Raw genomic sequence first — 26,256 nt, forward strand, 5'->3', positions numbered from 1 at the left:
GTACATATCGTGTAACTGATGGACATTTTTCACAGTGGTTTTCTGTCCATGAGTCTGTCTTCTTGTAGTAGAGAGACGGCTAGTTTTTACACACATAGTTCCATTTGAGACCCACAGTTATTTGTTGTTTTTTCATATGCATAATCCTCGCCTCCCCTTCCTGACATAGAATTGGGATGTTCTTTCGAAGTTTAATTACCACCTTACTTATCAGAACAGGTGGAAAGCTGTGAAACACCTAGAGGCAGGACAAATGTATTAGTTAATTAAAACCATCACATACAATATAAGCAGCAAATATGAAAATGACTGGAGTACAAATACTGATTCATAAGTAACATCCTATATAATGTGTTATAAAAAATGTAAGACAGACCAGACAGGCATTCGGCATTAAAATGCATTAAGGGATCGTTTAAAAAAAAAAAAAAAAAACGGTGTATTATTAGTATCCAGTCAGGCAAGAGTTTATTATCAGAACACAAAGGTCAACGTACAAATACCACATGAGTTACCAGAATGTGTTATTGCAACAGCCCATAGTACTAAAGTGACCTTATACATAAGCCAACTATTAATGTCAGTAAATAAAACTGCAACTGCAAATTTGGCTAAAGGTATTTCACCAGGCTGCGCACGTCACATACTCATTGTGGGTCGTACTCTCTTGGTTTTAGTGACGGTAAAGCACGCGCAGTCAACATAACCAGACCTTAGAGTGTTACCAGTCACCTAAACCTTCATTAAACACTCTGACCTAACCACTCGAAGTCCTAAACCTAAACATTTGAATGGAGGCAGGAGAAGGGCTAAATGGAATCTCGCGATAACTAAACCAAAAACAGAAACGCTACCGGGGTTAGCGCACTTGTCTTAGAGCACCGGAAATAGAAAAGAAGCGAGATGTCAGCAGCCTTGTCTTCGCGCACTAGAAGTGTCCGAGCCTCAAATTTCTACTCCTTGACCAGCAAAGTTAGCTGACCCGCTGACTATCAGCGACAGAGATATATCTTAATCATCTACCGCTGATAATGTTTTGTTTACGTATATTTAGTTTCTGGATATCGTACGTCAAATTAAACTTTTTTTCTAATTATTTTTACTGCTATTCTAGTGAGCATCAAAGTAAGTAATTGGCCTGCTTCTTAACTTTAATGGAAACAATAAATCGTTCTGTATTATACCCTTCTATGGCGGCACTAATATGAACTTCCCTAAAAGATTCCTATTTAAAGATGTCCACCACGTTAGTCATGATTCTTGTCCGTTCTTTTTGATAACAGCTTCGGCCTTACTCTCGAATAACGTAGCTGCTTGTTTGCTGGGCAGTCCGATTGGTTGATACCCCTCTTTCAAACTCCACCTCCCCACCTCCGTTATCTACCGGAGCAATATTTTGCCGATGAAAATGGCTTTTAAAAAACTAATTGGAACAGAGTCTTTGTTTCTTGAAGGCGAGAAAGCGACTTTTACGCGTCATAGAGTCATTCGGTAAAACTAAGCGTAATATTATAAATTAATAAAAGCACGTGGCAACGGCCTTGATCACTGGGCGGGGATTGTAGCACTTCCTGTGCTCTTGCTATCGCGAGATTCAGACCGAAGTTTCCTCTTTTTCCTGCGGCTGCCGAGATGGTAGGTGTGGGTTTGGGGAGCTCTGTTCTTTTTAGCTTATTTAGTAATGGTTGCATGGGGTTTCTTGTTATGGAGAGCCCCTATACATAATTCGAACTTGCTGTTTGGCAAAGCTAGTCTTATTGGGAGGAATCGTGCACGTTTTGCAGTTTGGATTTTGAGAATGATTTATAGTCACGGGGGAACTGAGGATGTTAGTATTTAGCGGGATCCTACAGTATTGCTTCAAATTGTGGTGGTGTATTCATGGGTTCTTTCTTTACACATATACTTGGCAATTTCATTGCGTGTGCTTTCAAATGGAATCGAAAGGCAAACGGGACGTGAAACGTGGAGCCCCCTGACCGTTCTTGGCCAAAACATTCACGTAAAAGACGTGTCTTGTTGACCAGGTCTAATCCTGTGTTACATTTCTGGCAACATTTTAGCCCCGGAGTAGGGGGAGACTGCGAATGACCAGAACACGACTGGTTGTCTGTATCACTTGTGTTTTTTCGCGCTATTTTGTTTTCAGAGCAATATGAGCTTAGATTGAAAATGTATGCAAGGATGCGTTTCTCACTTACGCATAGCACTAAATGACATTTTTGTGTATTTTTGCTCAATTCTGGATTTGTCTTTTACTGCGTGAAGAGGCAACATTGAATGACGTTCTGCTTACTTCATAGTCTAAAGGTCTATTGGACAATATAGTATTTTGGAGCAAGCCGTATCTCGGATTTCTAACTGCAGTATTTTCCCGCAGATTAGGTATTGAACGATATACGTGACTGGTTATTGGCTGCTTGTGTGTAACAAATTGCCAGGATCTTGGGCCTTGAAAAATAAGTTACTAGACCTGCAGGTGTAGTGACTTAAATGATCTACTCCGCCCGATTAAACTGCTATTGACCCATTAATTAGTTTACATTTATGCAATTCAGGGCAAATATTTTAAGTCGCCGAGCAGCCATTTTCCTCCTTATCACTAATGATGGAATTCAGCTTGGCAGCTGCACACACTTTTTAAATATATTTTGGAACTTTATACTATTTGCAAGCTGTATAAAGCCCCTATTAATGTCCCTCTGGCTGCTGCATTTAGGAGCGTCTGAAGTTGGAGTACTCTTGTTGAGATCCTACAAAGAATGCATTGCAGTAATCTATTTTAGAGAAGTGCTGGGAACTGCTTTCTTCAGCTCCGCATATGAAGAGAGAAGGCATTACCTTGTTGGTATTCATCAACCAACAACCTGATTTCTAGATCATTCTAGCGGTGGGGGTCCTAAGTTGGGTGTCCAACAGGTCCTGTTCCAAAATGCCATTGTTACCAAACAGCAAGACCTCTGTTTTACAAAATTTAGGTTCATCCATTCTTGCAATGATATTCATGCATGCCTTGAAATGAGCAGTCCCTTTAACAGAATCGGATAACCTATCACCAATTAGCTATCATTGCAGTGAGGGCTCACTGAGGACCTGACGGATCTAATCAGTTGAGCCAGGGAAGTGATGTAAACATTTGAGTTGGACTCAATGTAGACCCCTGAAGATGAGTTTAAAGGAATCTTTATTGGTCATTCATTTTCTGAATGAACAGTGCCTGTTCTTTCCTGTATAAGTTCACTCCCTAGAACAGACCAGTTGGTCCTATAAATAGCTCGACCTGATAAAATCTTCCTCGTCATAGTGAGTGTGCGAGTAGATTTTTCTTGGCCCTCTTGGGTAGCGGTAGATTGCCCATCCCTGGAGTAAGTGATTTGTAATACTGATATTTGAAGGTTATATTTAATAGATTACTGTGATGCAGAGTCTCTTAGGCTGTAGGACATGAGTACTCGCAAACACTTGCCCAGGGGCCACAAAATACGGTCTGGTGCGACTGAGGGCTGCATTGATGCCAGCAGGGTGGCGGTAGGGGGTCTGGTTGGGTCGGAGATTGTGTAAGGTCTAAAAAAAATTGGCTAGCATTTATTGGCAGGCTAATTAATGCTAGCCATCTTAACATTGTTATCCTGGATATTCGTGCTCAACGCTGTTCACCAGAGGGCGCATGTAAAGGTCAAAAGGGCTACAAGCTCACGAGCCGTACTTTGAGTATCAATACAGCAGGAGCTACTCAATCCAGGATTCTTTTATTTCTTACTGAAAAGCAAGCTCTTGATTGGCGCTTGTAGTCCACCTCAAAATGCTTTACATGTTGAGTTATGCAGGGCTAGGTCTCTCCTCCCTTTACTATTTTCCTTATTAATGCCCTGCTCTAGGCTTCCATTTGAATAATGTAGCAAGTGGCGTGCATTAAAATAAAAACACAGTTTTTACGATTGAGACCGACTGAATCACCTGTTTCTCTATTTAGAAACATGAGAGAATCTGAAGATTGGTAGACTTCTGATTCTCAGTGCTGCCAGCCAAGGCTCAGACTTTTGATATTGGAGTGGAGTAAAAGACTAGAGCACCTAATGTTTTAAAAAAAACTTAGTATGTGCATGTGATTGTACCGCAGTGCTGATATTTTCACTTGTGAATTGTATGCGTGCTGATATCCATCAGCTATTGAAGTGCAAGTGTTTTTATCAAAAAGCAAATGTAGAAATTAGTTGCAGCCGTATATGTTCATTCAATTAATATGTGAAAACACTATAGGAGTAGCACAAAAAAATTGCGGGTAAGTGCAAACTGAATTGCCTAAAATGAAAGTAAATATCCAGAAATGGGGTACCCTGTAATGAGCTTAATTTGGACTGTTTAGACTGTTTCGGAACATTTGTTGGTTGTAGAATCTTGAATATGTTTCTCCTTCCTAAAGAGATTTGAGGGTTCGAACTGTAGACTGCTAGCAGTAGACCAAGGTGTTGGCTTTGCTGAATGAAGTGCCTTCCACTTAACTTTTCTAACTGTGAACTATGTTGTCTGTAGGTTCTTGATGTTCTTTTCATTGATGGCTAAGTAGAAGGTTCAGGTATTGGGAATTAAAATGGGCTGTCCGTAGTTTTGCCCAGCCCTGTCTTCCTGAACCCAGTATTTTCCTGTACCCAAGTAACCCCGCCCCCTGTTCTTATTGAACTAAGTAGATGTACAGTTTCGTATGTTAAAGCGAAGCTAGAGTCTCATCTTGACACTGTCTATTGTCTTGGTGTGCTAGAGCATTCGTAGAATAACTACTGATCTTTATTCACTGGTTTTTGTTTCTTTGGACCAAGCCAGTCACCTGGTCAGTGACATTTGCTGTGATTTACAATGTTTAAGTTTGACTTTTGTCACGTGAAAGATCATCAGTTAAATGTTACTTTTCTATAACCATGTTTTTCTTTTTTTCGCCAGCCAGCACGAACCAGTAAGACCAGAAAGCTCAGAGGCCACGTGAGCCATGGTCATGGCCGCATAGGTGGGTAATGTAATTATTTGGTCTGTGTGCATAATATGACATGACGGCTGGCAGTAGCGACCCTACTTGTGACAATAAAGGAGAATTGTTGAATATGGTGGTTTGGCACCTTACTTTGCCCTTCTTGGTATACAGGTGCTGTGATGGCTATGTATAAACATGAAAAACTATTTGGGTTAAACAGTCTACCACTAGTAATAGTCACCAGCTTGTTAGGTCCAACACAAGGTTTCAATAATTTGAATGTGAGCTCAACCCCTAGTAGCTATGTCAGAGAAGACTCATGCTTAACTTGAAGAAAAAGTTCAAAATAAGCATGCACCAAAACAGTTGAAAAGTAAAATATGGCATGCTAAATATTCCATTCCAAATGAGAGCACCATCAAATCTGCCAGTTCAGCGTTTCTGCTGTACAAAAACTCTTGCTTGATTTAATAGACTAAACTTATTTCCATATATGATACAAATCTAGCCACATATGGGATACACATGACCATTGACTTGCCTCTTAGTTCATTGCCAGCATTTTCATCGAGGTGGGGGCAGGAATGTTGCTCAAATCTTGTTTAAGAGGACAATTTTTAATTAAAGCATGACGTGGTAGCACACTGGCACTTGCAATCAGCAGATTTTACAATGAAATGGCCACAGACCTTCCCACTGACATGCAGATTTACTGATGAATCTATATAGTGTTAAAATATCAATGTTTGGAAATAGTTTCTGCAAATGTCATTTGCACATCAAGTATACTGTTCTGCTTAGGTTTGCTCCTGTTTATCCGTTTGCATCATACTTAATTACAAACAAATGTGCTTCTGTAATTCCTGATATATTTGAAATATTAATTTACTAGCATTTATCTAATTGTTAGAGAAAAAACATCTCCAGACAGCTCAGTTGAAAAAAACCTCTTACTCTAGTTAGAGAGAAAAATAAACCTAATTTTCCAAGGAGGAATCAGTTAAAAGGCAGAATGACATTTGACCTCATGTTGTGAATAGTCAATCAAATGTGTCCAGATAAAAGGAAGATTTAATGGCATCTTTTATTGCTCATTTACTTTTAAATAAACCGAACACCTGTTACTTTTCTGCCTAAATTTCCTCGCCAGGTGAGATTAGTAGGTGCTAAAAATAGATCGACTAGATAACATTTTACCTGCTATTAGCGAGCGCACAAGTAGATTTATCGAGGCATGTGTAAAGAACACCATACAGTAAACCTGGATTTGTTTTGGGCCGCAGTTTACAAAACGGATCAACCCCACAAAACCAACTTGCAAGGTGACTCGTCTGATTTGCATCATTCACTGTCATCTTGGTCCCAGTCTCTCAAGTCACCTCACCTACATCCGAGGGCTGAAATCAAATTGATCTGCTCTTGCGACACCTGTCAGCAGCCCTGTTCCAACCATTGCATTGCCAGCTAGAGTTTTACAGCTTGTGCAAGAGATTGCTTTAACTTTTCTCCTGCTGCATTGTGACCCTTCAGCATCATTGGTAAGTACCAAGATTTCAAGAATTTAGTTCGATATTGTGACATTGCCATGTTTCTGTAGGTGCAGTGTCCATTTTTGACTTTTTACCTTGCCTTTTCAACAGGGTCGATTGCCATGTTGTACAGGTAAAATAAAAAGCAGTGGCTTGTTAAGGCGAGACCTTTAGGCTTTGCCAATACTTTTTATTTCAGCCACTCTGAGTGAGCAAAACCGCTGAGCCTGGTTTTATTTATTTTGTTAAGCACACCCAAGAGAATTTTATATAAAGCAGGTTTGTTTATAAGCCTTTTTTAACAGTTTTCGGTTACATTAACTTTCATAGATATTTTCATCCTCATGGTTCAAATAGCGGAGCATTTGTCGGCGCTTACGGGATTGTGCTGGTTTGCCAGTGATTTAGAGTTGCCAGTGGTCTTCACGGCCTGGTTCTTATGCTTGTAGTCTATATTACTGCTGAGCTTTTAGTGCCGAGACTAGAGTCACATCTGACATTTTTGTTGTTGTCCTGGTGTGCTAGAGTTCTCGAACAGAAATTACTGATCTTTATTCACTGGCTGCTTTGTTTCGTACCCCAGCCAGTCACCGGTTCAGTAACATGGCCACTGTATTTTTCATAATCTATCTTAATGCTGTGTGTTTTTGATGATTAGTACTTTTCATTAGTGCTCTGCACTGCATACCGTTATTGTGGTGGCTTATCAAATCTGTGGCTCAGTATTTTTTTTCTTTTCAAGCTATTCACATCACACGAGTGAATGTGATGTGCATTGTTCTCATTACACTTTTACAGTGAACATATACGTTCAGGATGAAATATCTTTGGGTGGGAAGTGGAACTCAAACCGGCTTTCCTTAATCTTCCACCCTCCAAAACATGGCGCGGAAGTAAAGAAATGATTATCCATATGAAAAAATGTTTTACCACAGAGAAAAAGAACATGCCCGCTTGTACAGCTGGGGTACCTTTCCCAAATATGTTTTGTGTGCATGTAGTGACTCCAACACAGGTAGAATAGATTTAATGCTTTATTGGAAAAGAAGTAAAGCAGTAGTATAAAAGGTGCTGCCAGCTTGAAGGAGAATTCAGGACTGACCAGCACTCTAAACATCATGCATATGACATGTGAACATTCTGAGATGACATAACCATTCCAATAACCATTCTACAGCACATGCCAGCACACTACAAAGAATAAACATCACTACACATCCCCCTCCTTAAATATACAATTAATGAAAAGACAAAAGAATAAAAAACACAAATAAAACAGGAAAAAATACTTATTTACAAACCTAGTCCTTTAAGAATTTAGGAGCCACAATTTTCCTTCCACTTCTGGTGGAAGTTTGGAATTGTAGCTCTTTATCAATAGAGGAATCCACATTACTGGGAGCCCGTGGAAGGTCAGCACAAGAATTTGAAAAAGTGTGGGGAGAAGATTGAGGATATGGAAGTAATGACTCAGATGAATCTGCCAGGACCTCAGTCACCATGTGGAACCAAAGGTTGACAACCCATACCGTTGAGAGGAACATCACAGTTGGAAGAAGCAGAACCTGAGTCAGAAAGCACAACTGGAGACAACCACCAAAATTCACCAACATCACCCACATCCTCCTTCTTAGTTTTAATAGCATCAGACACCCTGGCCAAAGCAATCTTAAATGATGAATGGATCTATCATCCAACATGACAGTGTTACGCATAACTTTAGTTATGGTTCTAGGATCCGAAAAACGAGGCTGCAGTTTACCAACCTTCCTAGTCAACTTGACTCTAACTAATTGACCAACACGAGTTTCCTTAGTCCCATGTTTTCTATCATAGTAAGATTTACTCTTGTTCTGAGATTTGCAGATGTTAATGACCTTGTCAGCATTCCAAATATATTCTCTACTCCTGCCCATCCACACAGGATTTAACTTGGAATAAGGAAATCTGCCTCTCATCAAACCAAAAGGGCTTTCACCACAAGTCTCATGAACAGTGATTCTATACGACCAACATTTTATCTAATTCATTGTACAAATCTTTTCTATTCTTACTGGCAAGTTGTAAAGTCCCCTTAATGACTCTGTTAACTCTCTCGACAACTGAATTACCTTGAGGATGGTATAGCGCTGAATCTTTGTTTAATGCCTGTAGAATCCATAAAGACTTTCATAGCGTCAGACTTGAACTGAACACCGTTGTCAGTTAATATAGAGGCAGGAAGACCCTCCCTGATAAAACACTCATCTAAAAAGGTTATAACTGTGTCAGTGTTTACTCTATCAACAACCTTCAGTTCAATCCACCTCGAGAATAAATCAACTAAAACCAGAATATGCTTGACAGTCATCTTGCCACATGATTGGCCCCATAATGTCTAAAGCCAAATCCTCCCAGGGCAATTTAGGACAATTAAGAGATGACATTGGGGGATTGAGTGTTTTTTGACTTTTGTCAGAACACTCACACTGAACACAATCACGAACTGACCTCTCAATCTCCATGTCAATCCCAGGCCACCAGTACAAAGCTTTTACATTCTTTTTGGTTCTGGAAATACCTGGGTGTCCATCATGCCCTAAAGATATAATCTTCTGACGCACACCTAAAGGTGGCACAAGTTTATCACCACGACATAAGAAATCCCCATCAACACTGAGTTCATCTTTGACTTCCCAGAATGGCTTATACTGGACATCGGCTTTAGATTGGACAAACCAACCGTGGTTGATTTTGGTCTTGATTGCTTCAAGTGTAACATCTTTGATAGATTTAGATTCACATTCTTCTTTTGATAAACCTTGAGAACTAGAAAAAAACTCCAGCAACATAACAATCATTCCATGAGTTTAGATCAACTTCTTTCATGGGTAAAGGTAACCTACTTAAGAAATCAGCTACCACATTCTTTGCCCCGGGTACATATTGTATGGTATACATATAATCCTAAAGCCTCATTGACAGCCTTGCAATCCTGGCTGACGCCCTGCTCAAACCTTCCGTAGTAAGAAGCTTAGTTATGGGTTTGTGGTCAGAGCGTAAGATGAATTGTTTACCCCAAATAAATTTACGAAAATGTTCCATTGACCACACAACAGCCAGGGTTTCACGCTCGATCACAGAGTATTTTTCTTCACAAGGCGATAAAGAACGAGAAGCGAAAGCTATGACAACTTCACTGCCTTGCTCAGAAACCTGTGACAGAACACTGCCCAAACCAACCCCGCTAGCGTCAGTGGTCAGATACGTCTTTGCAAAGGGATCAAATCCTTGCAGCATAGGTGCATTAATTATTGCAGATTTAATTTCTTTAAACGCACATTTATACTTTTCTTCCCACAAAAAAGGTGATTTGTTCTTCATTAGACACGCATGTGAAAGGTTTTCTGTGAAAACTGGTTAACAAATTTTGAGTAAAACTCAGCTAATCCTAAGAATGATCTGAGCTCATCCTTGGACTTAGGTTCTGGTGAGTTTACAATAGCCTCCACTAACTTTGCTTTGGGTTTAATACCTCCATCACAAATTTCATGTCCGAGGTACGTAACAGACCTTTCGGAAAATTTACATTTGCTAAGTTCCCCCACTAATCCATTATCAGCTAGAATTTTTAAAACCTTTCTCAGGAGATTGTTATGGTGAGTCTTATCCTTCCCCATGATCAAAATATCATCCTGGAAGAAGATCACACCTTTGTGTCCAAAAAGATTAGCCATTAACCTTTGAAATACTGCCGCGGCAGAGGCTAAGCCAAAAGGCATTCTTTTAAACCTGAAGCAACCAAAAGGAGTGGCAAACGATGTTAGATGTCTACTCTCACGATCAAGGACTACCTGATGATAGGCTGCAGATAGGTCTAAGGTGGAAAATACCTTGGCATCTTTGGTGAGGGACAACATCTCGTCTATACGTGGGAGTGGATATTGATCAACCAAGATCTGGCTGTTCAAATATCTCAAATCCACACGTGCGACGACCAACGGAGAAACCCACTCAGCAGCCTCTACAGTTTCAATAATGTTGGAATTTAGTAATTTATCCAATTCAGACTTGACCTCATCCTTAATAATGATAGGAATATTCCTAGCTTTATGAATTTTAGGAATAGCATTATCTTTTAATCTGATTTGGTGTGTAAAACCTTTCAGTTTACCCATGTTCCCTGTAAACACAGACGGAAATTCATCCATTACCCACTTTTTAGTGTCTAGAAACCAAAACTTGTTCTTTGCTGTTTGGATCCAGAATTATATGTAAACTCCTCTGATCCCTCCAACCAAGAACAGATGGTCCATCTTTAGAGACATATAATTTACACGTAGCATGCCTCCCTTTGAATCTAAAAATTAAAACTCTAAAACCTAAAATTTCAATAGTGTTGTCTGTGTAGCTAACAGGTGAAATATCAGAAGGTTCTAACCAATTTCCAATTTGGTTAATACATTTCTCCTCCCATACATGCTTAACTATAGTATAGGGTGAACCTGAATCTGCAGCAAGTTGTTAGAATTCCTCCTAAGGAAACTTGACAAAAAGGTTTGCTTGAATCAACATCAGAAATATTCAAAACAACCTTTTTTTTAAACTATGTTCTGTACCTGTAATACTTCATCATCAGATGATGAACTAACATCATGTTCAGTTTCTTGGATACATGCAATTTTGCTTTTGAAATTCTTATACATTTTCTTTTTACAAACCTTTGCAAAATGGCCCATAACACCACAAACTAAACACTTAGTATTTTTGGCTGGACATTTAGGATAATGAGCAAGATGAGAATAACTCCCACATCTGTAACACACAGGATCAGGACCTTTTCTTGAATCAAAGGTTTCCCTTCTCATACTCCCTGATTTGAAATCTTTGTTATGTTTAACAAGTTTTACCCTCAGAAATTTTGTTAACAATTTCAGTTTCTTTTTTGTCATTGGAAAGAGAAGCTTTAGCACAGCGTTCAGAAAGTTCTGCCTTTTTGACCATGGCAACAATTTCTTTCAAAGTTCCATCACCTTCAACCCACAACTTGTTTTGTATGGTTTTGGTTTTAGTGTACATGACAATTTGATCACGAATAAGATAATCATGCAGCTGGGCAAATTTGCATTTGACAGCTAATTTTCTTAAGGCAAAAACGTAATCCTCAACTGATTCATTTTTTTCTTGCTTGCGTTGAAAAAAAGAATGTCTGGTGACAGCAATGCAGACACAAGGAGAGAAATAATCCTCCATATCCAATAGTGCTGCATTGAACACATCAACATCTCCAGAAGATCTGTCTGTTTTATCAAGTTGGTTATAGATTCTTAATCCTTCAAGACCAAGACCTAATAAGATTCTTTTCTTCCTTTCTGGTGTAAAAGCACCACTGACATCCTCAAGATTGGCTACGTAATTTAGAAAATACTCCTTCCAATCTAGCCAAGCAACAGGAGGATCACCAGGAATAATTAAAAATTCTCTGGGAGGATTTAAGTTCAATCCATGAATAGACTTTTCTCCACTTGCAGTACTTTCATTAGTGTCAGGCATATTTAACCGCACACGATTCAAAGGATGCAGAGGTAATAAACGTAGGGAATAAAGAAAACACACAGGTTCTCACCGCAAATGATGAAAAGGAGTTCTGATGCAAATCAAATTGAAGGCGGAGTTGTTAATAAAATTTCAGTTGTTCGGTTGAATGAAATCCAAAAAAAAAAAAATCCAATTAAGTTGTAGAAAAGGATTTCCAAATGAGTTGAAAGGTTTCCCTCGTCGCCAAATCTGTAGTGACTCCAACACAGGTAGAATAGATTTAATGCTTTATTGGAAAAGAAGTAAAGCAGTAGTTTAAAAGGTGCTGCCAGCTTGAAGGAGAATTCAGGACTGACCAGCACTCTAAACATCACGCATGTGACATGTGAACATCTGAGATGACATATAACAATTCCAATAACCATTCTACAGCACATGCCAGCACACTACAAAGAATAAACCACTACAGTGCACAACTCCACATTGCAGAAATGGTGTCAAAGTTCCATGACTTTATCCGATAGAAACTATAGCAGAGACCAGATGAATGAGGCGCTTAGACTGCACTGACTTCCCTGTTTGACCATCTATCATGGACTCAAAATCAGGCCATCCTCTATGACGTAATGAGCAGAACTGTTTACTGTACTGTTACATTAAACCATGAAAAAGCCCAGGGCCAGCAGACCACAAAGGGTGAAACACGTGTGGCCTACCATGAGTTGTTAGAAAATTTAACATGAGGCATTGTTCCAGAAATTGTACGCCAGAATTAATACTATCTCAAACTCTTAATTGGGAGCTTTATGAACTTTTTTTCTAGCTAATCTGTTACTTGCTTTCTGCACATTTGTCTGCTTGTGTAACCTGCTATGCTACTTATGCACGTCTGCAAAATCACATTTAAGAATCTTGTCTAAACCTTGATAAATGTAAATAGTTAAACCATAAGGGTTCAGCACATAGCAGGGAAATCGACAAGTAATGTCCTACTGCTGCCATAGATTTAGGGCAGTTAAGGGTCGTACTATAGACTTACTGGAAACCTGCATCTGGTGTGTTTTGCCATCTTAGTTCTACAAGGTGAAAATGTGTCACTATAATGACGTCATCTGTACTGTGTTCTGATAAACCAGGGTGCGATTGCTTTCCACGAAGGCAGTTTGTGTGGTAATGGCTTGTAAGATAATGTTTTTTTTCATTTCAGGTAAACACAGAAAGCACCCTGGTGGTCGAGGAAATGCTGGTGGCATGCATCATCATAGAATCAACTTTGACAAATAGTAAGTTTCTGATGTACTAACCTTAGTAGTCTAATTATGGAAATGCCGGGCTCTACTTACGGATAACTTGCAAAAGCCCAAAGAGGTTGAGTAGGAACTATGCAGGAAAAAGTCTTTGTCCTATTAATGTGCACCGTATTTGCAGGATATTCTAGAAGCGCAATATTTAAGGTATCTGTTTTCATAGTTGTGTTAAAGGGGAATTATTTTGAATATTCAAAGGTTAATGTCAAACTGTGTACATTGATTGAGATTTGTATAGATAGTTTGTTTCGTGGTGTGCCGCGAGGCCACCTATGTATCAATGACCTGAGGAGTTGCATCTTGCAAAAGATTCTTTTATTAGTCATCGCTCGCTGCTTTTATTGAAAGTATGGCATATAGATTGGATTAAAGTGACCAGATAAACTTAAATTACTTGTTTATTTTAGTACATTTAGAAGGTACTGTAATGGTGGTTGATTTCACACCTCCCCAAAATAGAGACCCAACTTGTCTGGTCTACTTAATGTGCTGGGTTAGCTACTTTTAACTTGCTTAGCTGAAAATAACTCATCGAAACACTGAAATACATAGGACGTTAAACAATTGTGACGCACGTGCGTACTATGCTGTTTAACATTATTTTGGTGTTTTTTTAGATATTTACGCACCAGTTTTTTTCCTCCTTGGGGCTATTCTCTAAACCACTGTATCATTTCTGCCACTTTAGTGTCTTTCCTTTGACAATGTTTATGCAATGAGAGTAAATTTATTACATCTAGTGTAAATTTGTGTATTAAATTCTCCAGTTGCTTGTGACTGAACGAGAAAAAGATCCTGCAGAATATCATGGGCAAAATATTATGAAGGTAGCTAGAAGTAGGAGCTTATAAATTTACTATTAACCACTTCGGCGCTGATGATGAGCTCAGCTCGTCATGAGTTGCGCCGCTCGCACGCTGATGCTGAGCGCGTTTTTAAAAACGCCGCATACAGCGGGAAAAGCCGCCGCACGCATGGGGTTAACTCCACTATGTATCTTGATGAGATGTATTCTGTCATACAATCAACTTGTATAAACTCTGGACTCTGGTGAGCCTACAAACCGTAACTATGCGAAGAATCCTGAAGGACCATCGATTTAGTACACTTGTTACGTTTGAGTCATTCTGATGCAGATTTTTGTCTGTATGGATTCTACCTGCAATTAAGGTCTTCGGTTCGCATATGTCATTGTTAGCAATCTTGTTTTTCACACTAACAACGGGACTATAGAGTCGCATCTTGGCACTGTTCATTGTCTTGGTGTGCTAACGGTCTCGAAAATTAACTGCTGATCTTTATTCACTGGCTGCGCTTTATTGTAATCCAGCCAGTCACCGGTTCAGTCACAGGTATTTTGTAATTGGATTTCAAAGGTGTTTTAATTTTTTTAGTTTTTGGGACTTTGCTGCATCATGGAATTCATTGTACTTAGCCTATGCAGTATTACAAATAAGCATTTTAAGGAGAACAGGCCTTTATTTATCTAGACTACCCAGCGCTAGGAGCAGCGGAGAATATTTTTAATTTAATGTCCCCAGAATTTGAACTCAAGTTAAAATTTCCAATACCTCCTCTGTAACACCTCTTCTCATTACTGTTTTATTGGTATAGTCCTGCAGTCATTGTAGGTGGTTCAATAACTCTTTGGATGAGGCAACTCCTAAGAGTACAAATAATGTGTTCATGATTTATAATTTTTGTTAGCCACAATATTTTGAACATCTTTACAAGTTCGTATTCTGCTAGAATTGCGGCAAACTGAAGGAAAGACTGTTCCAAAGTTGGTTCCATCTATCTGCCCTGCAGGTTTAACAGTGGCTGAAAGTTGAGTCTAAACTGAAATGCCCAAGTATTAGAAATCCAGGAGAAATGGCTGGCAGAAAAGATGGGAGGCTCTGAAAATGGGCTCACAGCACCTTTAGTATCCGTAACGATTTATTTCAGTGTCACCTCAGCTAATTTGCAGGATTGGCTCGGTATTGGGCGCCTGCATGGTGTCCCTGCCAGATTTCGTTGGTGACCATTGGGGGCTTCTCTTACACCCTGTAATTCAATGTGGCAAGTACCCATATTTGTGCACAAGCTTCCTATGAAGGAGCTGACATGGTTGCAAGTGGTTGGCGCAATCTGAGTATTGAATAAAATGTTTGCAAATTGTGTGACAATGTAAGGTAATTGTAGTTGGCAGCTTGAATCTATAGATTCCTTCCTGCTGCTCATAATTTTCAAAGCAGAGAACTGCTTTTTCGGTATGTATTCATTTGCTTCAAGGTTTGTTTTCTTAACTTATTTTTTTTCTCTCTTAATGTCTAGCCATCCAGGGTATTTTGGCAAAGTCGGTATGAGATATTTCCATCTGAAGAAAAATCAGCAGTTCTGTCCCACAATCAACCTGGATAAACTCTGGACTCTAGTGAGTGAGCAGACAAGGCTTAACTATGCGAAGAATCCTGAAGGACCAGCTCCTATCATCGATGTAGTACACTCGGTACGTTTGAGGGTCATTCCAATGCAGTTTTTTTTCTGTATGGATTCTACCTGCATTTAAGTCTTCGGTTTGCATCTGTGTTATACTTGGCAAATGTGTTTTTCACGTGAGCACCGAGACTATAGAGTCGCATCCTGGCACTGTTCATTGTCTTGGTGTGCTAACGGTCTCGAAAATTAATTGCTGATCTTTATTCACTGGCTGCGCTTTATTGTAATCCAGCCAGTCACCGGTTCAGTCACAGGTATATTTTAATTGGATTTTAAATGTTTTTTTTCTTTGAGGAATTTTGCTTTTGCTGAATCCATGGAATACATTGTAGTTATCCTACGGGCTATTACAAATAAGCATTTTGTGAGAAAAGGCTTGTATTCGTGTAGAATACGTTGAGCACTAGGAACAATGAGATTGGGTTTAACCACATAGACGCTGATGACGAGCTCGTCATGAGGTACACCTCTCATACGCTGATGACGAGCTGAGCTCGTCACGAACTGCGGTATTTTCAAATCTTCAGCGCACAGCGGGAAAATGCGCCGCACCGATGCAGTTAATCTAATTCCCCATTGATTTAAACTTTGAGTAATATTTACATTTTTTACCACCTCTAACACCACTTGCCTGATACTGTTTTGTTGGTATGGCCCTTTAGGAGGCTGTGGGTGGTTTGATGCTGCTTTGGATTAGGCAAGTACTAGGAGTACACATAGTAGCAATGGCTTATTGACTGTCTTGTGAAGCAAATCTTTTCTTACCTAAAAACCCACCTCTTGGGCTTATTTCCTTCAGTCTCCACGGTCCAGAGGAAGAGATCTTAAGCTGAAGGCTGTGGCTGTCCCTTCCCCTCTACAAAGAGACAATGAATTTGTAGATACCACAAATGCATTGGAATATCTTCATGTTTATTCATGGAAATTATTTGCATTAACCTATAATCTTCTTAGTGGTCATACCAACTTTATATTGCATCACCAAAAGCGTTGCACTTAACTCCCTCAAACTCATATTCTCCATCCCGCTGCATTTGAAATATATTTTGAACTGCTCGGCATTTTGTTTATAGAATATTGATACTCTAGTTTTAGAATGTTTTGGTGAGACTAAAATACAGCTTTCTGAAATCAAAGGCTGAATAACTTATGTGCGAGAACATTGTGTACCTTTACTGTGACCTTCTTGGCACTGTTCATAATATAGAAGTGGTTTCTTTAAAAGATGGGACATGAAATGCCTGGAGTCGTTATTTTTGACATGTGAAATACTTAACTCCATCTGCGCAGCGCATTTTCCCGCTGTGTGCTGAAGTTTTTAAAAACCCGCGGTTCATGACTAGCTCAGCTCGTCATGAGCGTCGAAGGGGTTAAAGTTCTCCCACTATTTCGAAAAACACTACCACATGCTTGAATTGACAAAGCAACAGTTCTGTACCCTCTGTTTCTTTGTAATGCCCATCAAAATATATCTAGTAATGTGATTGACTCAACAATAAATGTTTTATTTGTTGATGTAGTGGGTTGCTATCTTTTCTTGGTACTGATCTATTCACAACTTGTGTGGCACCCACCGAAAATAAATTTTTCTTAGCACCTAATGGTACTACTATTACTTAAAGGCAGGACGGGGTCGACTTGTCTGAATTGTCTGAATTAAAACTTGTAATTTGCAGGTCGCACCCAGCTTACTCTGACCTGTGAGTGCTGGCTGTTGGGAAGGCTAAAGTCAACTCTTTAATGTTGCATTGTAAAATGCTCTGAAGTCAGTGGTATTCTAGAGTTTAGGAATTCCTAATCCTCTGCATAAAAACTGTAGACATGACTGAACTGTTTCATGTGACTATCCTGCTACTGAAGTCTTCTATTTTCGGCTAACTTTTTTTTTTTTTTTTTTCTAGGGCTACTACAAAGTCTTGGGAAAAGGCAAGCTACCAAAACAGCCTGTAATTGTAAAAGCCAAGTTTTTCAGCAGAAGGGCAGAAGAGAAGATTAAGGGTGTTGGGGGAGCTTGTGTTCTCATGGCATAGGTGTTGACTACTTGAGTTGGGTCTGAATAAAGAAAGGTTCTGTATAGATTGTGTTTGCCTTATGTTTGTCACACTTTGCCTTACATGAAGCCCAAAGCACTCTAGCCCCGCAAAGAGAAGTATATTTAAAAGTATCCAAGCCATTTTGTTTTAATGTGTGAAGATTGAACTGATCAATGCTGGCCGGGTCAAGGTGGTTAGTATGATATAAGTAAATGAGTATTTCCTGTTGGGCGCAGCAAGCTGGGGACGAGCGGACCATGAGGCTTCCAGTCGCTATGATGCCGTATAGTTTAGGTTTGTTTGGGACAACTAGTAACCCTCTGATCACACAAGGGTGGCATTTCTGTTTCAAGAAAGACTTCTCTTCTTGAGAGTGCGTCTCATTGATGTTAGGAAAAGGGCAGGAATGTCAACAAATCTCGTGTGAGGAAAGTTCGGGGCAAAGAAGAATCATTCAGGACAACCACCCATCTGCATTTTAATTTCCCACATCTTACACAAATGTCAAGTTTCGTTGGCCTGATGACCTATCCGCACCTGCTCTTTCCCATATGTTCTAGTGTTTGTGACTGCATCAATACTAAGTGCATAGGTAGTTGAAACCACAAACCAACTCCTCAAAGTTACCCATTGGCTGTACAGAAACTTTCAGTCTTGCATGGCTTTTTAATGGCATCCTTTTAGTCGTATGATGAAATGGATGGGACCCATGGCTAAGGAGTTTAAAAGGGGCCTTATTGTGACTCAGGAAGCCACACCTTGCTGGCGAGCTAATACACATCCAATTTCAGCCTGCAAGGGACAGTATCTATATGGGGGTTACCAGTGTGTTTGTTCGGGGCCTGAGGGGGGCACCAGGGGCTTTTGTACATAATGTGCGTCAATCTGTATCTTCCCCCTGTGGACACCCCAGGCTCAACCCCTAACCTGCATTGGGCACTACATAATTTGCAAGAGTGACTGACTGGAACTTGTTAAGCATGACAGCTCTCTGGTTTCTACTATTAAATGCTCTGGCTAGGTTAATTATGGGCCTGAGAGCAATCCCATTGAGGCCGATTGGGTTTTACTTTACAAGGGCAGTGTTGAACCAGGGGCCAGTGCACCAAGCTAGCAGTATTACCCACACAATCAGCATTCTGAGCTGGAACATTGCCAATCTCCAGTAGTCTGAGCAAAGAAATTAAGAAATGGGATATTCTATTACTCCAGGAAACCCAGTCTATTAAGTCTTGTTTGATGGCTTTTCCTATTTTACACCCACGATTCCTTCAACTGCTGGCGTGCATGATTGGTTTATCCTTGTGGTTCAAATGAACTCTGGATGGTTTCGTAAGCCCTATATCTGCCAACCGTAAACTGTTTCATTTTATTCAACCTGTAAAGGAAATTTTTTAGCTTTGTCGTTAACTTGTATGATATATTTTTGGGCCCAGTATAAACTCAAACTTTATCCATGGAAACATGCCTGTCAGCAAGCTGGATTACGGGCATAATTTGATACTTGCGGCCACATGCATCAACGTTTCAGTTTGCGATTCCTAAATTGCGAAAATTAAGGAATCGCAATTTAGATATCTCAAACGGCAATGCATGAACAAATCGCATTTATTTTTGCGATTCGGTATTTTTTCTTAATTGCGATTCACAATTTGTGAATCGCAATTAAGGAAAACCCTTCCCATTGATTCCTATGGGAATGAATGGGAAGGCATTTACATTTTGCGAATTTCAAATTGCGATTCGCAAAATGTGAATGCAATTTCAAGGGTGCAGGGGGGTCCAAAGAACCCCTCCCTGCACCCCTGAAATGTAACTTTAAATGAAATTTACACACACATGCCCCAGGGGCATGTGTGTGGGTGTGTGTGTAACTTAAAACTTTCAAAAATGTAATTGGTGCATATTTGAAAGTTTTCGGTAAATTAGCATGAAGTTCAACTTCATCTTAATTTACCCCTTCCAAATTGCGAATTCGCAATTTCAAAATGTTCATGCATTGCATTTAGGAAATCTGAAATTGCGATTTCTTAAATGCAATCGCAATTTTAGAAATCGCAACATGGTTTGCGATTACTAAAATTGCGAAATGCATGATGCATTCCAAATTAGTCAATTGCGATTCGCAAATGGCCGAAAATTGCGATTCGCACCGTATGCGAATGCAATTGAGTTTGATGCATGTGGGCATTGGAGATTTTAATACAGTTACTGACCACAACTCTTGTTGGCGACTAAGCCTATTTGAAGTTTGGCGTTCAGAGTCTGGGAATGGATCATGGGGCAACTTACTGAGCCACCCCTCATGTCTTGAACTTCAGTCCTCTACTCTTCTGCATGTCCAGGTGCCACATATGACTGGAACCAACTTGTGGGTGGGGTGACTCTGGCACTCCCTAGCCAGTGGGGTAAACGTTTCTGGGTCTTCAGTAGTTACTGTTTGCATTACTGCAAACTGACCCAAAATGCCATGTGGTATTTTCAATATGGCGAAATGCGTTGAGGCGTGCACTATAGTAATCACTAGTGTCTTCCCACATTTAACCTTAACATCCAGTTTGAATCAGGCACTGCACCCACATCAAACGTAAGAGCTTGACTTCCGTTACACCAGTGCAGCTTCGGCTGCACCAGTAGCTTTTGCACCACTGGTGCAGCCTCTCAGACTTGAGGCGTTGCACAAAAGAGAAACTTTTTAATAAAGGGATTTAAAACTAATTGAAGATATACATTATCTGTAGAATATTATAAAGCCTCTAATGTCTTTTTTCACTTTCCACCATTTTTGAGCGTTTTGGAGCACTTTGAAACACTGGTGCAGCTTTGGAAATTTGATGATTATTTTGATCCGAGATACTCCTAATGTGTTTAAAATTCATGTGGGATGTATCCATGACACTGCAATTACACCTATATAGTTTTAAAATGATTTTGATGTATTAAAATTTAGACCTCCATAAGAGGGTAAAGGTTTAACTTTTACCCTACTCTGAGTTCCATGACTTCCGTGACCTTGTCCCCCTGAAATTTAAAATAGCATTTTTAAAGTATTTTGTAAAACTATTCTGTGTCATTCATTATGTGTTTAGCATGCTATTGGGCCACTGTAGCACTTTGTTTTTTTCATTTTTATCTATTTTTTTTACAGTTTTTGAACACTGATACATCAATGATGTCTTGGGACTTAGTCAGTTTTTGCTTCATGAAGACTTCAAAAGTTTTGAAAATTAATTTTGGAGGTGCACTGATCAATGCAAATTCATTTATATAGCATTCAGGACACTGCTGTTGTACCTATACTTTAAAAATTATTTTGTATTAAATCTTTTTTTGACCTCTCGGAGCACATGGAGTATCATAGCCTTCTGTTGAAGAAGTGACTCTCTCCCCATAACACTTAAAAATGTGACACATATTACTAAAACATGTGTCTGGGTGCAAGAATTGGGCCCTAGGCGCTGCTGCTACATCACCTTAGGTATAATATGCTATCCTAATGCCCACAGGGACTTACAAACTGTCATGAGTTGATACTGAAAGTTAGCAAAAGCTCTCCAAAAATCGTTTTTGACAAGATTTGCTAATTTTCCACACCGCTCATAATGGATATCTGAGTCACTTTGTGAGTACACAGGACCTAGATGTACTTGTTAGAAAGCTTAGATCTGATACTATGCAGAGGTGTATGTACCTTTTGGAGATATGAAGATCGGTTTCACTTCCATCCAAGGGGATACACATGCTATCATACCAGACTTGGAGTCCTGTAGTCTTGTGTAGAAGTTAATTTGCCCCTTGAACACCTATCCATGTTATAAAAATTACTATAACCTGTTACTGGATGCTTCGTGGGTCCAAGGCAATCTTGCCGTGTCATCTGAGGGATAATTAGGGGTCCTTGGGATCAAGACCTAATATGACGTGGCTCTGGCCTATAATGGATAAAATGAGTGACATCAAAAACATCAAAATTTCACAAGTAGGAGTCGGACATGTACCTGGAGGCTGGAAATGAGCCCTAGCCACTCTTGCTATAACACCTGAGATATATTATGGGGTCCTGGTGGCCACAGGGACCTGCAAACAGTCATTAGGGTTTATACTGAAAATTAGAAAAACTCGCTAATAGTGAGCACTTCTAGTGAGTGTTGCTGATTTGTCAAATAGCTCAGACTGGATATCAGAGACCCTGATTGCACAAGATGTAAATACACTTGTTAGAAAGGTCAGATCTGATGCGTTCATGCGCTGGCTGCAGAATCGAGTTTACAAACAAATCACGCCGCCATTGACGGCGAGCCTCGAGGCCACGCCCCCGCCCTTTATAATATGTGCTTACACCGTACGCGCAGCGGACGGGCGCGCCGTCTGCGCGCCGAAGGCAAGCCAGTCTGCGCCAGGACATCGCCTCTCGCCTGTCCCCCTGCTCAAAATTCACGGGATGCCTACCGATACGATAGGGAGTATCTTCTTGCCTTGAACCCGGCCCAAAAATGCAATAAGCTAGTCGGCTGCCTTGGACAGACTGGCCTACACTGTAAGTCCTGCAATTTTGACACCCCCAAACCCTGTTTGTCTGGACATAAAGCCAGTGTGTCTAAACACACTCCCCTCACGGTCCTCCAGCTGAATGTCAGGTCCCTTGTAAAACATCACCCGGAAGTCAACTCTCCTAATCGATGAGAATCCGGATTTTCTCTTCCTATGTGAGACCTGGCTACAGGACGATATGTCCAGCATCCCATGCCTTACTTTGCCAGAAGGTTTCTCTATGAAGTCCATCAATAGAGACACCAGGGGAGGGGGCATAGCTGTCATATACCGATTGCTATTCACCTGCTCTTTCTCGAAGGAAGGCATCAAGGGATGTGAAAGTGCCCGCTTTAAAATCATAACTGGCCCTCATTTTTCCCTCTCCGGCCTTTATATTTATCGACCTCCGGGTCCCTCCTCTAAGTTCATTGAGGAACTTCTAGAGACGGCCCATGCTCTAGTAGTGACCTCACCTAACTTCACTATTTTGGGAGATCTTAACCTCCATTTCGATTCTACCCTAGACCCCACCGTTAAAAATCTTCTGGCGGACTTCACCGCCTTACAGCTAACTCCACTTATCCACACGTCCACACACTCGGCTGGTCACTTATTAGACCCCGTCTTCACCAACATCTCGGAGGCCAGGGCTTACCCACCCAAACCCATGGGATGGACTGACAACTTTTTTAATCAGATTTACAACTATGGTAAGAGAACTGCCCAAGAAAGAAGTGTCTACCTCTCGTCTCAAGAGACCATGGCATAAACTGCAAACTGATGACTTTCTCACCACTCTGGGAGAATTTCGCTATAATGCCACTGAAGACATTAACTCGTCCTACGCGGCATTCCAGAACTGGATTACTAAAGGACTTGACACCCTCATTCCAGCTAAAAGGACGGAGCTCCCCCAGTAACCCATGGTATAATGAAAATCTTAAAACTATGCGGAAAGAGTGTAAAGTAGCGGAGCGTAATTGGAGAAAGGAATACAAGGACAGGGACAAAGCTCTTTACATGTCCAAATTGAAACTTTATCACAAAGCCATACGCGCTGCACGCGCGTCTTTCTACGCCAAAGAAATCAGCTTGAGCACTAATCCCACTAAAACTATCTTTAAACTGGTGCATAAACTTCAAAACTGCGGCAATGCAGCTTCTTGTATTACCTCCACCCAACAGTGTGAAGATCTCGCCGCCTTCTTTATAGATAAGGTGAGGAAAATATATAGTGCCTTCCCACAGGACTCTTCCGATCCCACCAATCCTTCTAACCCATCTATCATTGGCATTAGGATGTCGCACTTACCTGCGATTTCCTATGATGATCTAGCCAAACTTTGTAGAAAGGTTAAGTCTGGTTCCCCTACCGATCCCATGAGACCGGCTCAATTTCTTGAGTCCTTGGAGTTTTTTCTTCCTTCCCTGGCCACACTGCTCAACCTCTCTTTTTCTTCGGCTGTAGTCCCAAACTGCTGGAAACAGGCATGGGTCACCCCCATTATTAAAAAGCCCACTCTAGATCCCACAAAGTTGGAAAATTTCAGACCCATCTCACTGCTCCCCTGGGTGTCCAAACTAGCAGAAGCCCATGTAAATAATGTCTTGTCCCACCACATGGCCCTGAATAACATCTTGGACCCTTCCCAGAATGGGTTCAGACCTGGTCATAGCACCGAGTCTGCCCTTCTATCCACTACCGAACACCTCCGAAAGATACTAGATACCGGTCAGAGTGCTGCGCTGATTCTGCTTGACCTCGGCGCAGCCTTTGACACAGTGTCCCATAACATCCTGCTAAAACGCCTTGAGGCTATAGGGATTTGTGATCTCGCCCTTGACTGGTTCCGTTCTTTCTTGAAGGACAGATCCTTTCGGGTCTCTGCTCCTCCGTTCATTTCCCGGTCCCACTCCATCGGACAAGAGGTTCCCCAGGGCTCTGCACTCAGCCCATCCCTTTTTAATCTGTATGTTCAGCCTCTCTCGGCAGTAGCCAAGAAGTGGGACCTCACGCTGGTGTCGTACGCAGACAACACACAGCTGGTCATCATGCTCACTGAGGGCCCCTCAAACTCGGCTACGAGATTTAGGGATGGCCTGGCGGCAGTTGCCCAGTGGATGACGGACAACTGCCTCCAGCTGAACGCAGGAAAGACGGAGGTGCTGCTCCTCGGTAAGAACCCCAGTCTCTGGAGTGACCACAGGTGGCCTTCTGTGCTGGGACCCATACCGCCCCCAAAAACCCTGGTGAAAAACTTGGGTGTATGGCTGGATTCATCACTCAGCTTTCAGGCCCACACAAAGAAAGTGGCAGCCACTTGTGTGGGCCTGCTGAGGAGCCTCAATCCAATACTTGGATTCTTTGACTCCAAAACACGGCAACTGATAATCCAATCCACTATTCTATCCAGTTTGGATTATGCCAGTGTCCTATTTCTGGGCGCTAATAAAACTGAAACTGCACGCCTGCAACGGGTACAAAACTCAGCAGCAAGGGCCATGGTAGGCCTCCCCCGTAGGTGCTCCGCCAGAGCTACTATCCAAAGACTACACTGGCTTCCCATTGAATCCAGAATTAAATTTAAGACCCTCACCATTGCTTTTAAAATTCTCAAATCTGAATGCCCTGAACTTCTGCGTCCTCTCTTAGTACCCTACACCCCTCAGCGAAATCTGCGCTCCCTAGGCCAGCATCTTGTGACTGTCCCCCGAACGAAACTTTGTCGGGTTGGGGGCCGTTTCTTTAGAGTTCTAGGGGCCAAACTGTGGAACTCCCTTCCACCGAACATCCGTTCCATTAACAATCTGACTGCCTTCAGGAAGGCTATTAAAACTCACTTGTTCCCTCTGTGTTAGGCCTTTGTTTTCACCCCCTCCCCTCAGCTGGTTTTCTAGGTTCTTTAGCGCCGGGACGCCTCATTGCTGGGGCAGCTGTTCGCGCTTAATCAAACCCATAACATAACATGTGATCTATATACCTTTGGTATTATCTGAAGTTTTTTCCAGCTTCCAGCCAAGGGAAAAACCTGATATTGTACCTGATTTTGAGAACCTTGGGCTGCGTGGAAGAAGTGACTTTGCCCCTTTAAATCTCAAAATGTCAGTCACCCCTGAAGGTCTGAAATGGGTCTGAGACACTCCTGCTATGTCATCTGAGGTATACTATGGGGTCCTTGGGTCCAGAACTAGAAATGTGATGTGACTGAGCTCTATGGCCTAGAATGGAAAAAATGAGTGACCCCCCAAACACCTCGAAATGTCCTAAATAGGAGTCAGACTTGTACCTGGAGGCTGGCAATGGGCCCTAGCCACTCTTGCTATATCACCTGAGAGATACTATGGTGTCCTGGTGGACACAGGGACCCACAAACAGTCATGAGGCTTGATACTTAAAAAAGCAACTTGACTGTGAGCCCCATGGTCTTGGATGGAAAGCTTGAGGTTGACACCTAATACCTCAAAATGTCACAAATTGTAATCAAACACATACTAGGAGGCTAGTAATCCCCCCCCCTAGCCATTGTATCATGTATTTACTGATAATCAAACATAGCAGAAAAGAAATGTTATTGTCTGTATGAATAAAGTAAATTACATTTATAGAGCACACAGCTACCTCCAACGAAGGTGTTACAGCACTAATAGTTTAAACTTCATATGGCACTTGTGTTGTCATGTGAAATATTGCACATGATAGTATAAAAAACACTTATGTCTACTGTGATGTAGTTTTTGACTAGCTTTGCATACTTTTAAAATAGCTCCCAGTGGATATCTTGACTCCTATTTCCAGTACACATAACCTAAATACACATGCTACAAAGTTTAGATCTGATACTAAGAAGGAGCTTATGTACCTTTTGGACTTTATAAAATTTAATTACACT

The 26,256-nt window shown here is 40.9% G+C and overlaps 1 protein-coding gene and 4 non-coding genes across 5 annotated transcripts; all 5 read left to right on the forward strand.

The window, feature by feature from the left end:
• Window positions 1–1,601: 1,601 nt before the first annotated feature.
• RPL27A (ribosomal protein L27a) lies at window positions 1,602–17,876 on the forward strand. The gene is made up of 5 exons (XM_078680989.1): window positions 1,602–1,635; window positions 4,939–5,002; window positions 13,220–13,295; window positions 15,636–15,810; window positions 17,702–17,876. The coding sequence occupies exons 1-5, from the start codon at window positions 1,633–1,635 to the stop codon at window positions 17,828–17,830; spliced, it is 447 nt and encodes a 148-aa protein (XP_078537115.1). The 5' UTR covers window positions 1,602–1,632; the 3' UTR covers window positions 17,831–17,876.
• Window positions 4,710–4,841, forward strand: LOC144825836 (small nucleolar RNA SNORA3/SNORA45 family). Its single transcript, XR_013609610.1, has one exon. It is a non-coding gene; the product is annotated as a small nucleolar RNA SNORA3/SNORA45 family (small nucleolar RNA).
• Window positions 6,970–7,102, forward strand: LOC144825839 (small nucleolar RNA SNORA3/SNORA45 family). Its single transcript, XR_013609611.1, has one exon. It is a non-coding gene; the product is annotated as a small nucleolar RNA SNORA3/SNORA45 family (small nucleolar RNA).
• LOC144825842 (small nucleolar RNA SNORA3/SNORA45 family) lies at window positions 14,540–14,673 on the forward strand. Its single transcript, XR_013609614.1, has one exon. It is a non-coding gene; the product is annotated as a small nucleolar RNA SNORA3/SNORA45 family (small nucleolar RNA).
• Window positions 15,923–16,056, forward strand: LOC144825841 (small nucleolar RNA SNORA3/SNORA45 family). Its single transcript, XR_013609613.1, has one exon. It is a non-coding gene; the product is annotated as a small nucleolar RNA SNORA3/SNORA45 family (small nucleolar RNA).
• Window positions 17,877–26,256: the final 8,380 nt, after the last annotated feature.

This window comes from Lissotriton helveticus, chromosome 3_1 (genome assembly GCF_964261635.1).
Source record: "Lissotriton helveticus chromosome 3_1, aLisHel1.1, whole genome shotgun sequence".
Taxonomy (NCBI): domain Eukaryota; kingdom Metazoa; phylum Chordata; class Amphibia; order Caudata; family Salamandridae; genus Lissotriton; species Lissotriton helveticus.

Excerpts from the sequence above, each read along its gene's own strand:
- RPL27A (XM_078680989.1), top strand. Across the intron at positions 13,296-15,635 it reads AGAATCAACTTTGACAAATA|CCATCCAGGGTATTTTGGCA; the intron begins GTAAGTTTCTGA and ends CTTAATGTCTAG. Across the intron at positions 15,811-17,701 it reads TCATCGATGTAGTACACTCG|GGCTACTACAAAGTCTTGGG; the intron begins GTACGTTTGAGG and ends TTTTTTTTCTAG.